General features: G+C 31.8%; 1 protein-coding gene across 6 annotated transcripts in view; it reads left to right on the plus strand.

The window, feature by feature from the left end:
* Positions 1–14,662, plus strand: part of LOC105223481 (Down syndrome cell adhesion molecule-like protein Dscam2) — a 290,706-nt gene that overhangs the window by 170,223 nt on the left and 105,821 nt on the right. For all 6 annotated transcript variants that reach the window (XM_049459342.1, XM_049459344.1, XM_049459338.1 and 3 more), the window contains exons 4-5: positions 9,555–9,815; positions 13,463–13,659. In XM_049459342.1, the coding sequence (XP_049315299.1) occupies positions 9,555–9,815; positions 13,463–13,659 (458 nt within the window). The remainder of the gene's footprint in view (positions 1–9,554; positions 9,816–13,462; positions 13,660–14,662) is intronic.

The following is a 14,662-nucleotide window of genomic DNA, read 5'->3' on the forward strand; positions in this document are numbered from 1 at the left end:
CGATCTGTAATTTCACTCCTGTCCTTTTTTCTCCACAGAGGTGCTCATATGTCGGAGTGGCCGATATCGGATAACTATAGCATATAGTTGCCATATGTATGTATGTGTTGAATGGTCGGAATAAAGTGCTTCCATGGAAAGCCATGTCATTTGGCCAGATATCTGAAAGAAATGTGGCATATAACATTGCCTAGGACAATGAAGCAATATACGAAGAAATATTTCAGATCGCGTCAGTTTTACATATAGCTGCCTTACAAACTGAATGATCGGACTCAAGTGCTTTTATAGAAAACTTTTTCATTTGACGAGATATCTTCTCAAAATTTGGTGTGGGTTATTTTCAAAAACAACGTTTCAATCTGCGAAGAAATTATTCAAATCGGATATCTATAGCTTACAGCTGCCATACAAACTGCACGATCAGAGTCAAGTTATTGTATGGAAAACTTTTTTATTTGACAAGATATCTACTCAAAATTTGGCGTGGCTTATTTTTCAAGGCAACGGTGCTATCTCCGAAGAATTTGTTCAGATCGGATAGCTATAGCATATAGCTTCCATACAAACTGACCGATAGAAGTTCTTGTAAGGAACCGTTTGTACTTGTGAAGCGTATTCTAGCTTGGATGCAACCGAGAATATGTATAAAATTTTGAAACCGAAAAAACTTTATCAGTAAGGTATTGAGCTGTAGTCTCTTTAAGAATTTCTTTGGGAGAAAACTCGTTTCTTATAATAATAGTTAAGTTTTCTTATATTTTGTTTCTATTTGGATATCAAAATTTTAAACTATCTGCCATTATTTCTAACTTTTATTAACCTTCTCTATCTAAAGTGTGAATTAATTTTATATATTTAAATTTTACCTGCTCTTGTTAACACAAATATCAGCACATAAAAGGTCTAGGCATATCTTATAAAAATACGAGTAGTTTACTTTTGTGAAAAGTTGTTGTTGCTAGTGAACCTAATACCAAGAACTAGTTTACTTTACATTTTTCTTTATATTCTCTTATACATTTACTAGTATTTTTGCTGAAAAATCATACTCCCAGCTTTTCGAAGAATTTTCTCTTTACGTAAACCGCTTCTCCTTAGTGAACCACCAAATCTGAAAATTTATAAAGAGCATGCTTGTCTTTCAATACGCTTGCTACGTGCAGTATACATATTATTCACTAATACTATTATGCAAATACTTGTTTACATATTCACTTTTATTTGCCAACATTATAAATTTAACGCAAAGTCTTATGCGAGCGACATGGCGTATACGTAACATTTTGTTTCAATTGCGACAACACTGTTGATCACATTGAGTTGCCTTATACTGTTAGCAATTGTAGTCACAAAGCAGCAGCTTGAACCAGAAAGCGAAAAAAAGCAAAAACGAAAACAAAAACAACAACGAAAAACCAAAACAAAAACAAAAAAATACGCAATAACAAAAACAAAAGACACAACAAACGCTATCAAGTGGAGCAATTGAATTTGAGTAGCGAAAAAGATAACAACAAATATTAACAAGTACCTATATATATTATATACATGCTGTATTTTATATGATATATTATGCATGCTATATAGATACATCAAAATTGTGATTGAAACAAATACGCTGCAAGGATATTGCGAGCGAAAGCGCTGCAACCAAAAGATTTGTCAACAAAAAAGTTAAAAAACGTGGAAAAAATATAGCAGCTATACGCTCCTACCATGCTTATATTTATATATACACATGCATACTTGAAAGTATGCGTAGTAAAAAAAGCAAAAAGAAGTAGCTGTATAGCGTATACCTCACAACTTAACGGCAGCATAAAAGTAAAAATATTAAAAAACACTAAAAAAACATATAAAAAATATAGCGAAAAGGAGTGCATTGCGCCAAAAGCGCATAAAGACGTCCTTGAAGCGAAAGCAGTGGCAGCGCTGCCGGCGTTGGCGTTGCGAAGGAACAATGGCAACATTAGAGTGCGCTGTTGCTTTGGGAGTTGGGTGCATTGTTGCACAGCGCTGACTGACAACGCGGACGAGCAAGAAGCAGTTAAAAATGTATACCTTTATATAAATATATATGTGTGTGCGTGTCGCTGTCATCCACAGGCATTGCACAGCATCGCTGCATCTGTGCTAGGGACGTTAGTAAGAGCTATTGAGGGAATTCTGTAATATAAACGCAGTTAAATGAGCAGTTCGCACTTGAAAACATGCTGCTACCTAGCTACGCTCTACGCTGCAGCAGGAGTATTAGTAAATCAGCGTTCTTTATATATACATATATTTGCGGTTCCGTGCACCTACACGCCTGACTAAATTGCACAAAAGCAGGATTACTTTCATTTATCTACCCTTGACTATGACAAAGCGCGCTTGAACGGTTTGAGTAACATTTTTGTTGTTGTTTTTTTTTTGTTTTTCCTTTTACTTTGATTTGTGTTTCGCTTCTTTTTTTCTACCTTTAGTTTTAGCATGTATTTGTTGCTTTTGCCTTTTTCTTCTCTGGTTGTGGGTTCTATGTTCAGTCGCTACAATCCTTTACGCTTATGTTCCGGTGCAACGGCGTGAAAACTTATGCACCTAGCAATAGTTGGGAAGTGATTTGGTTTAGTATTTATTTTCCTTTAATATGACAGCGTTGTTTATGACGTTTAAAGCCACAATTTGCAGGGATTTTTTAGTCGAAGTTCGAAGCAAGGAGTAAAAATTTAGTACATTTTGCATGAGGTTCGTTAAACGAAAGGCTTAAGAAGGCGTAAAAATAAAAAAAAAGCTAAATATCGTTTTTTGTTCTTTTGCTTATTTCATTCCGCAAAAAGTGTTATTAAGCTGTGGCAGTTTTTTATATTCTTTGTTTTAATTTCTTTATTTTAAAATTTTTTTTTTTATTTTTTTTTGTATATTTTTGTTTTATTTTTTTCTACTTTTATAATTATTTTTATTTTTTTTCTTTATAATATTTTTTTACCTTTTTAATTTTTTATATTTTTTTATATTAATTTTTTTGCATGTGTTTGTTTCAATAATTCAAAAAAAAAAAACATTTTTTTTATAAAAAAATAAATTATTAATTAATTTTCCTATCAAGCGGTCATGTTTTTTGTACATTCATTGTTTTAATTTCGTTATTTGTAAGAACTTTTTTGTATTTATTCTACTTTTTTATTTTTTAGATTTGTTTATTTTTATATTAACATTTTTTTTGGCTTTTTTCTAATATTTTTATTTCTATATTTTTTTTAACTTTTTATTTATTTTTAAAATTTTTTTTCATTTCAAAAAAAAAAAATATATTTTTATTTTTATAAAAAAATATATATTTTTTTATTATTATATTTATAAAAATAAAAAAATATTTTTTTATTTCAATAATTAAAAATGTAAATTTTTTATAAAGAAATTGAAAATTTGTTAGAATTTTTTTTATTTTTATTTTAATTTTTTTTTTTTTTTATATCAATAGTATTTTTTAACTTTTTTTTATTTTTTTTGTTTTCATCATTTCTAATTTTTTTTTGTTTAAAAAAATTAATTTTTTAAAATTTTTTGTATTTTTTTTAATATTTCTTTTTTTTTTAATTTTTTTTATTAAAATAATAATTATAGTTTTAAATTGCTTTTATATTTTTTTCGAATATTTCTTTTTTCTACATTTTTTTTAAAATAAAATCTTTTATTTTATTTATTTTTTTAATTTTATATATTTTTTTTTTTTTGTATTTTTTTATTTTTAATTTTTTAGTTTTTTTAATTAAATAATAATTATAATTTTAATTTGTGTTTGTATTTTGTTTTTAATATTTATAATTTTTTTTACATTTTTAATTTTTTTATTTTTAACCTTTAAAATCTTTTTAATTTTTTTTATTTTTATAATTTTAAGTTTTTTTTTTTTTGTTTTTTAAATTTTTTATTTTAGTTTGAAAAATTTTTTTTTATAATTTTCTCTAGTGATTTCTGTTTTCTTTTTTCTTCTCATATAATTTTTTTTTTTAATTTATTTTTTATTTTAAGTTAATTATGTAATTTTATTATATTTGTTTTTCCCCTGTAATACTAACTAGTTCCATAGTTCCATACCTTCCTACTACATCTTGCGTAAAAACACTTAAATAAAATACGAAATCTAAATAACAAATTCGCATTAGTATTTTCTGAATCTTAAAACTTATCAGCTCGTTAACTAAGCCCTAACAGTAGTGCTTGAGCTTTGCGCCACACAATTGCAACACAAACGCCAACAAATGCACTTTATTGCCTTCCATTGTGTGCCTTAAGTTTACATATTGGCTGCCATTATTCCAACAAATATGTATATATGTACTATATATATATATGTAAAGTTTTGTTGTTGCTGTTGTGACCACACATGCATTTGCAAAACAACTGCATTGTAAAGTTAGGCGGTATAGCAACTCTCCTCTTATGAATTAAGTTTATTTGCCAAGCACAATTGAAAATTCTGTAGCATTTCTTTCAATTATATCTAGTATGAATCTCATAGATATGTATATTGTGAATAAAATAAATAATAGAATGGAGAAAGCTGTTTCCAAATCTACTTCAACTATTTAATCTTATGCAAGTGAAGAGCCATTCTTCACAGTTTTTCATGCGTACATAATTGCATGCCACAAATACTTATGCTTTTGTTCGTCAAATCTTACATAAGCTGAGATTTTATCTGAATTTGTAAGTAAATAAGGGCGCTCTTTTGTTGAGGCTGAAACAATTCACTAAAATAATTATAAAGTGTGTTCATGTTGCAATGATTCTACCAGAATTTGATGGATTTTATTTCATTTCTTAAATTTATTTATCATTTTAAGTTGGTTTTCATTAATTTTGAAACGTAAAAAATCATTATATCTTCAACTGTCTCTTTAAACGGGCCTTTAGTGCATCAAATTTAAATTTTTTTACTATATAACTGTCTCGTTCTTGCTAATAAACTACTAGTACCCTCAGATTGCAAAGCTGTCATGCTCAACACTCACCAATACTCGCTTTTCGAGTTCTACTTCTCCTATATTAGACTAAATCTCTCTCCTCTCAGTTTGTCTATCTCTTTCGTTCTGCATATTTCTGCCCTCTCAACTGCTTTATTTTATTTTAATATTTTCTCCCACACACAACTTGTAAACATTTTGTAAATGCCACAATTTCCGCACGAGCCAAAGTTTATAACTCAACAACAATAAGAAATCTCAACATTTGCAACCGCAGACCTGCCTCTTCCCGTCACACAACATTTCCCAATTTCCCAAGCCACTACTAACTATATTCATAAACAATCAAAAAATAAGTTTTCATGCTAAAATCAATTTATGTTCTTTTGAGCAAACACTTATTTATTTGCCATATGCTTAGAAAAACATTTTAAATGAATATACAACATTGATCAAAGCGCTCCAAAAGTAGTTAAAACATTTGTATAGACGAGTGTTCACGGCTGAGTATGCTCGTACTATTTGTGCAACGCAGAGTAGGAATGACAGAGAGTGAGCGAGTGTGAGTTAGAAAAAAGCCAACAGTATTTAACTTCCACACCGTTGACTTATGACTTAAGTAAACTTATAAATTGTACCAGGAAATCACAAAATTTGTGCAGCAAAACACACGCACACATACCTACACAGAAAATCCGAAGACTGTTCGGCATGCGTAGACAAATATTTGCGGTTACCTGTCGTTTGCTTAGACAATTTCATACACCAAATCACTTCTAATTGATTGCCTCTATTTGTTCAAAAAAACAAAACAAAAAAACAGGAAAAAAGAAAAGAAAAACAAGAGATTTTCTAAAATGCTGCTTCTTGCTCTGTGGCCTTTTCCAGTGCTGGTTTTTAATAAATTGTAGCATATGTAAGTGTTATGTGGCTTATGAGCTGGAAAAAGACTAATGACCATAAGTGAATGCCGGACATGCATGAAATGCATGAAATTTTATATTTTAAATTGTTAGCATATTGAAGTAATTGGTAAAAGCTTATTTACAGTTAGTTGTTCATGCGTGTGCCGGTGATTGTGTGCTTCAATAAAAATATTTGCATAAAATTGTTTGGTTTGTTAAATTGATGAGTTTTAAAGCGGTTTACAGAACATTTAGTGGGAGAGTGCATTGAATAGTTCTGGATTACAAAAAAGCATGGGAAATATGTGGCATAATGAAGCTGTTAATATTACAATTTATTTTTTCTGAAGCTTTAAAATCTAAGCTGCTTTTAGGTATAAACCATATAGGTTACATAACAAGTATTATAATAGTTATAAAACCAGTATTATAAAGGTTACATAACCATTATTATAAGGGTTATAGACCATTACATAAACCTTTAAAAAATTTTAAAAGTGAAAAACGTTTATAGTAGATTGAAAGCTATTAAAAACGAGACCTAAAATAACAAAAATGAAAGGAAAGATAATTTACGGGCGATCTGAGCTCGGGAAGAGGTGATATAACCTATTAAGGTTAATTAACCAGTATGCTAACGGTTATAGAACAGTTCAGAAATTCATAGTTGAAAGCCAATAAACATGAAAGCCAAAATAACAGAAATGAAAGAAAAATAATTTACGGATGCTGGGAGGTCAGAAAGACGAAGGGGAAAAGGAGCGTGGTTGAATTTTTGAGTGTTCTATTGGTTTAGCTTGATTTCCAGCCAAACTGCGAAACTTATAGAAAAAATTTATATTGCAAAGTTGTGACTAATGTAAAGATCTAACACTCTTGTCTTAACAATTTTTTCACATAACCTCAAAATTGAATAATAAAAATTAATTAATAATAATAATAATAATTGAATTGATTTGACTTTATCCTTAACTCTCACTAGGTGGCGCTCTGATATAATTATTATCTTTTATGATTTTCCCCATAAAATTATAACTAAACTAATAATTCTCGGTTGGATAAGAGTTTTATAAATCAGTTAAACCGGTTTTTTTGTGAAAAATTCTAAAGATTTTTTTTAATTTTTTTTTTTTTGTAAACTCTAATTTTTTTTAACAATATAGGGAAAAAGATATAAAACGCTAAGTTTTGGAGTGATTGAAATATTTAGAAAAAATCCACAAACATCAAAAAAGTTGTCGCATTTTTCTACTTTCTGTTGAAATACCTCACACTGAACTATTATACCTTACATGTGATGTGGCGCGACAGGATACCAGAAAGTAAGAGAAGAGTAGCTAACTCAGTTCATGGCATCCCTTTGACTATATAATAGACTGAAGAATTCCTCTTTTAACAAAATCGTTTGTCAATAATTTTGACAGTAAAATATAAAAGTGTTGAAAACGTAAAGCAAAACGGTCTAACTGCAAGTTATTTCTTTCAAGCTGCAAAGAAACCAAAAAAAGGAATTTATTTTTATCATTTGTGCGCGTCAATAAAAGTTTGCGCCAATTGTCAAAGTGCAACGAGGAAAATACTTCGAGAACCCAAAAGAAAGCAAACACTAGTTTAAAGATGCGAGTGGACAAAGTGGTTGATGTCTGCACTATAAATGGAGTGTGAATGAACTAAATGACGGAAGGGTTAAGAAATTTATCAAAAAATTTACAAAAGCAGCGGTAACGAAAGCAGCTAAGTGAGAGAAAGAGAGAGTGGGCGGTCGAGAGTTAGTGAAAAGAAACCAGTCCGCCTGCTTCACGCTTTTGTCTGCTCTTTAAAGGCATACCAAGTGCAACAAAGCGCTCGTCCACCTGCTTGGTTGCCTGCCTGCGCTTGAAGGCAAAAATTATTTGTCACATAAACTGTCATAACCGCAAGATTGGCGCTTGACATTTTGTGTAAATATCTTTTGAGTGCAAAGTTGCCAAAACTTTATCGAATTTCGCCCCTACAACCAGCTATGCATTTTCATAGTCGTTACCCACTTCGCCACTCTGGCAGTCGTTAATTTAACTTAGCGCAGCGCATAACAGTAAGAATTTTAATCTTCAAAAAGTTTGCGCAAACTTATGAAAGGGAACAGAAAAGAGTGAGAGTGTGAGATATTTTAATTTGTCTAGACGCCTGCTGGATGGTTTCTTCTTTTGTATGAGAGGATATCGATTTTGTAAATTTTTAACAATAGTATTGGTAAAATATGAGAAGTTGAAAAAGAGTATTCAAAAAATATATATTTCTGATTGATATCGATTTTTGCTTTCCGTAAAATTCGAAATTAGAGATTAAAAAAAATAGTTATTACAGTCACAAGCATATACAAACATTTTGATACAAAGCAATCTATAAATTTCGGTTATCGATAAATTTCGATTTTCGATAAATTTCAATTATCGATAACTGATTATCGACCTACCAATGTTTCTAAAATATAATATGTAATTTGCAACAATAGTATTGATCAAATATAAGAAGTTGAAAAAAAAGGTCAAAAAAATATTTTTTTGACTGTTATCGATTTTTGTTTTCCATTTAATTCGGAATTAGATTGAAAAGAACTTCAAACCATATATTTTATAGTTGGAGGCTTATAGAAAAATTTCGATGCAAAGTAATCGATAACAACGTCATCGATAAGTTTTACTATAGATAAATTTCAATTATCGATAACTGATTATCGACCTACCAATATTTCTAAAGCATATACAAAAATGTTTATACAAAATAATCGATAACAACGTAATCGATGAATTTAGATTATCGATAATTGATTATCGATCAATCAACGTTTTTAATATATTGTACTAATATATGTATTTTAAGTTAAATCAAAAATTTTAAAATCCTATTGAGTAGCTATCGGAATCGCTACTGTTAATATAAAATATATTATCGATAACTCAAATGTATATTTAATTTTTTTTGGCTAAAAATTTTTTAATACGGTAGAAGACTAGATATTTTTTTTGAAACTTCTTTGATCTATAAAAAAAACAAAATATTATGTACATATTGAAGGTTACGTATACGCCGTGTATGCCTTTAGAAATTAATAGGAATAATTGCATAAATATCCGACCATTGCGTAATGGTTTTTATTTTTGTTGTTATTGTCGAGTAACATTATAACTGCTTCCTTAACAAGCACCCAACTGTCATTTTGAAATATTTCATGCAATTTTTCTTGTTTGCCCTTACGTCATCCGCGCATTTTAATCCGCTTAAGCCAGCCAATCAAAAAGTGTCATTACAGTTTCTTTTTTTTTATTCTTTTTTTTACAGCAGCGCTATTTGTTTTTGTTAATGTGCGCACAAAATTCCTTTAATTGCGTTTAATTCAATTTAGTAATCTCTCTGCATAAGCACTTTTTCCATAGCCACCAACAGCACCACCGAAAATTGTAACACCAAGCGGCAGCGATGGCGCGCACCCTTTCGCCACAGCTTGCTTTTTAACATTTTTAATTTCTGTAAGCACAATTTTTTCGCTTAATTTCTTCATTTTTTACGACAAAAACAAATATTTTTTGCCTTTATTTTTTCTCTTTCCTACAATATCCGCATACTTTGCGTCGTTTACGCATTTCTACACACATTTTTACACATTTTTTACGCAGTTTTTATATATTTTTTTATCTCTCGCATTCTCTCTTTGCAGACCCGATTACCGTCCGAAGCACGGCATTTACGATTTGCAAATTAAAAACGCTTCATACATTCGCGACAATGGACGCTTCGAGTGTCGCATTAAAGCGAAAGGTACGGGCGCCGATGTCCATCAAGAGTTTTACAATTTAACCGTCCTCACACCACCGCATCCACCCGTCATTTCGCCCGGTAATGTGGCCATTGCCACTGAGGATGTAAAAATGGAGCTGACGTGCAGCAGTATTGGCGGTTCACCGGATCCAACGATAACGTAAGTACACACAGCGCCAGCACAGTAGTGCGAGTGTGTTGCCGCACATTGCGCCAAAAGCCGTTGTGGGCGGCAATAATACCGTATTAATTTAAAATTAAATTTATGTAAATTGAATGCCGTGCCCGCTTGCACTTCCGCCTGCCACGGCTGTTTAAAAGGATTTTCGCTGTCATTATGTGCAGGCTACTAGCCGATTGGCCAGCCAGACTGGCTCTAGCTGCTTGGATTGTAGAGCAGCTAAGTGTGCGCGCTTTTTACATACGTACATTTGTATATATGATGTGCTTTTTTTAAAGTAGCGCCAAATGAAAATGTCCTTAATCCGCGCTGAAGAGGTGCAATTGAGCGCCCAAGTGTGGGCCCAACGTTGAGTAACTTTAACTGAGCATTCATTACATGCAAGTCAACGAGCCAAATGCTTACATGAATACATATGAATGTTTATACATGTAGGTCTATGTATCCATTGGCATAATTCACTTAATTTTATAAGCTTAAACAATTTAATGACATTTAATTTTTTAAATTGAGTCATATCATCATTGAAACCAGTTACAGTGGAAGTTGATCTCATTTATTGCACAGAAGCTTAATAAGTTCTATCCACGTAATAGTTGCTAATAAGACGTAAAAGAAACCAATATAGACAGGGAGTCACATGTATATATACAAAAGATTGGAAGAATTGCTTTGCGTATGCCAGTCTGCAGTGTAGGCGATCAATTGCCTGAAAATTGAGGTATCCAGAGGAAACTAGTATTGTTGGATCGCGCCGTTGAAACGCCCGCAGACTGCTTTTATTCGGAAAAGATTTGTTTTGATTGCCGCTTAAGGTACACAAATTCAACTAAAAGAGCATATTTGACTTTAAAAGCTTAGAAAAGTGAGCATGGCTTCACAGTCTTGCAGGTTTAATATACATATGTTATTATATAATATATATTATGCAATATACAAACTACTAAGGCTCAACCGAACTCGGTAGACGCATTTTTTTCACAGTTTTCCGTTACAATATGAAACGGATGGGAATCGGATAATTACCTCTCCAAACCTACTTTCTAAGCGCCGTAGCCATTATAATAGTTTCAGGGAATCTTAAAGACAGGAATGTTAATTTTATACTTTTTTAGTCATTTTTTTCTTTCAAAAGGTAGATAATGGACATTTAGGAAAAAATACGGGATATGTAGCCTACATTTAGGAGAAACTGCACTACTGGACCTATTTAAATTCAAATTAATTAATGCCATTTTTTAAAAACGCTTTTCTTTTCACCATTTTATGTTAAAATGCAAAATTTTGGCAATCAAGCCACGCCTACTTGCCCTATAGGTGCTTCTAAAAGTGTCGTCTAGAATAGTATCAAAAAGGTTAAATTTAACCACAGTTGTGATGCAGTCATGTGGTTGAGTTCAAAAACTACGTAATTGGCGTGGCATTGCCTACATTTAGGATGAGTTTTAAATCTCATAAGCTGCCGGGCCGATTTTAATCAAATTTAATTGATCATATTTTCATCTAATTCGCTTCACATTGGTAAAAACTGTGAAGAATGAGGCTCCATTTGCCTAAGTTTGATATTTCAGTGCCCGTTAGTGTCTTTGCTCTACAGAATTGGTACTATAAGCATTAATGAAGGTATCTTAAGAAGTTACATGAGTTTCCTCGGTTAAAAAACAGCCTTTTCTCAACAAATTTTTTCTCATACGAAAAGTGAAATATTTTATTAAAATTTTTTATTATTACAAACATACACTACGCTACGTATTAACAACTAAATTCTTAAATTTTAAGAAAAAAAATATTTTAAATTCGGAAAAAAACTAAAAACTGGATTTTTGACAGACATTTTTACAAAAAAATTAAAATCTCGCTACATTTTTTTTTTTTTTTCAAATCGAAAAAAAGTCCTTCGTCCAAGTCCTTAAGAATTCTATCTCAAAAATTTGTGTAAAATTTCATGAAGATCGGTTGAGTAGTTCTCGAGAAAGCTTGCTAACCGACTTGAAAAACACGTTTAATGACGGCGCACTTAGACTAGCTAGGCTCGAGCGCACAAGTTCTCAAGGCTGTATCTCCGAAACTATTACTCGGATCAACTTGAAAATTGACGATAATATTCCAGAGGTATAATAAGGCAATCAAAAATCAAATTTTTGAAACTCGAAAACCCATTTAACCCTTAAATACAACGTGTGATTTTGTTGTGCAAAAATTTTGGACCAAAAATTGTCGCAGTTTATGCATCCCTTCCTCAAAGCCCCCATATTTCTAATACTTTATTTCGGAATAAGATTTCTACCATAAATAAGAATAGTAGGAGCGTTTGGCTTGTCATCTGAGAGAAAACTAAGAATCTCAACATTTCTTGTGGATCAATTAATATTTTAGGCATGAGACGTGGTAGAAAGTGGTGTCGAAAGGCCAGTTTATGAATACGACGTGAAAAGTGTCCAACAATCTATCTATTGGCGCTTCAAAAATAGGCTGAAATCGCTTAAAACCAAAACTCATTGAAGCCAATCTCAGCCAACGCTAATTACAAAGTTTATAGCAAGGATACTTGAGTTAAGCCAATTAAAAAGGTGAAGAAGTCTACTTGGAAGCTAGTCTGTATTATAATATATTAATATATGCTCTTTAAATATTTGATATCAATATCTTCTTAAGCGATATCAATATCATATCGTGCCAAAAAATTAAAGAGGATCTAGATCTTTTGGAATTCAACACCATACTACGATATTCATGATAAAAAGTTAAACCGCAATTCACTCTCGACAAAGCCTTTCAAATGACATGTAAATAATTTGCTTAGCTTCGTAAGTTTGCCAAATTTTGTGCCTTCGTTTCACCTATTTCATACAGTCTTCCAGTTGCTTCTTTCCTAATTTATTTATTACGCGAGTATTTTTTCGACTTTCATAATCAATGCCTTCGTTTTTCACCCGTTGACTCTAAATGCAACGCTGATTTCTATACTATTTTTGGACTTGCTAGCGAGCGCGAATTTACAGTTATTTTTCGCGTAAGCAAGAAATAAATTTGCAATAAAACTTCTTAATTCCACATGTCGTGGCAACTGCCAAAAAGCATGTTTTCTTCTACATGCAACCCTGCCTGCGCTAACTGGTGACATCGACAAACGCTGGCGTGTCTTGCAATCCCCAAATATTTACGACACAGTTAATTGTGGTTGCTTGTGCCAAAACAGGGAAAGAAATATAGAACTGGCTGATACTAAGTAAAATAAAACGAAATGAAAATAAGAATAAGAATAAAATAAAAACGTAGAAAATTCTGTGTCAGCAAGCCAAGTCCACAAATGCAAGTAGAATTTTTTTCTCGCAAGCGCGAATGCAGCTAACGAGCAGGAAATAATCACGAACGACGCGGAAGAAGCCCAAATGCAAAGTGTGCACAAATTAACTTGCAACGTTTTTCGTGCCACACTGACTTACATACATCTATGCACATATCTACTATATATTATGCCCTGATTTTATTCCACATGGCATTCCATACTTACTTTCCTTTCATTATACAACAACAACTAACTGTTCGCTTTTTCCAACTTTCTCTTTTCATGCGCTTATTTTCACCGACCACATCTGCACTGCATTTCCTCGCTTTTGCTGCAGTTGGTATCGCGAGGGCACCAATACGCCACTGCACGCCGTCGTACGTTCGGGCGGCTCAAAGGATCAGCCAACAAATGCCACACTTACGCTGCAACCGCGTCGCGAAGACGATGGCGCCAAATACAAGTGTATCGTACGAAATCGTGCTATGAACGATGGTCAACGATTGGAAGCGACCGCCACATTGAATGTTAACTGTAAGTAGAAATGTTTATGTTTTTTTTATACTTAATTTAAGTAATCAACGAAGAGAACGAAAAAGTGTTGTACATAAACCGATATGCGAAATTCGAAAGAGAAAATGTGTCGGTATCTACGCTCTACATATCCTTAAGGTAACACGTAACCTGAAAAAAAATTTTTTTTGTTCGAAAAATAAGCGTCGGAATCCAAAATTTTCGTTAATTTACCTCAAAAAATATTCTGACAGTGTTACCTGCCGGAAAACTGAGTTTTCAAAGTTCGATATCGAAAACTTTTGAAATCTGTGGTTAAGCTCAAAATAGCTTCTGACCTTGTCTGTTTGCTAAACTCAGGCTCATATTCGAAATTCGAAGATCGAAAGGAAAATGTGTTCGAATCTACTCTCCACAAATCCTTAAAATAACTTTTAACCTAAAAAAAATTTGTTTGTTCGAAAAAGAAGTGTTGGAATCCTAAATTTTCTTAAAATAACCTAAAAATATATTCTGACATTGTTTCTTGCCAAGCTGAGGTTCGAAGTTCGATATCGAACACTGTAGTTAACCTCAAAATAACTTCTATTTGCTAAATTGAGGTTCAAAATTGAAAAAAAGAGTGTCGAAATCTATGGTTTCCCTCTAACCTAAAAATATTTTTAATAAACTGAGGCTCGAAATCGAAAAACAAATATCGAAATTCATAGTTTTCCTAAACTAATTCCAAAATATCGAATTTCTTCTGCCCCACGCGATCTTAAAATATTACTTAACCTCAAAATATAACATAACCTCTTAATAATATATAAAATCAAAATATTTACTGACCTTGTCTTAAAGGTAAATTGAGATTCGAAATCAAAAATAAGTGTCAGAATCTATATTTTTCCTATCCAATTCCAAAATTCCGATATACTACTTCCTCAAAATAACCTTAAAATATCACCTTGTCTTTTCTCTAAATCGAATTTCGAAGTCTAAAATTAAGGTTCGAATTTTTTTGCAGTTTTCCTAAAATAAT

The sequence above is a fragment of the Bactrocera dorsalis genome, chromosome 1 (assembly GCF_023373825.1).
Source record: "Bactrocera dorsalis isolate Fly_Bdor chromosome 1, ASM2337382v1, whole genome shotgun sequence".
NCBI classification, from domain to species: domain Eukaryota; kingdom Metazoa; phylum Arthropoda; class Insecta; order Diptera; family Tephritidae; genus Bactrocera; species Bactrocera dorsalis.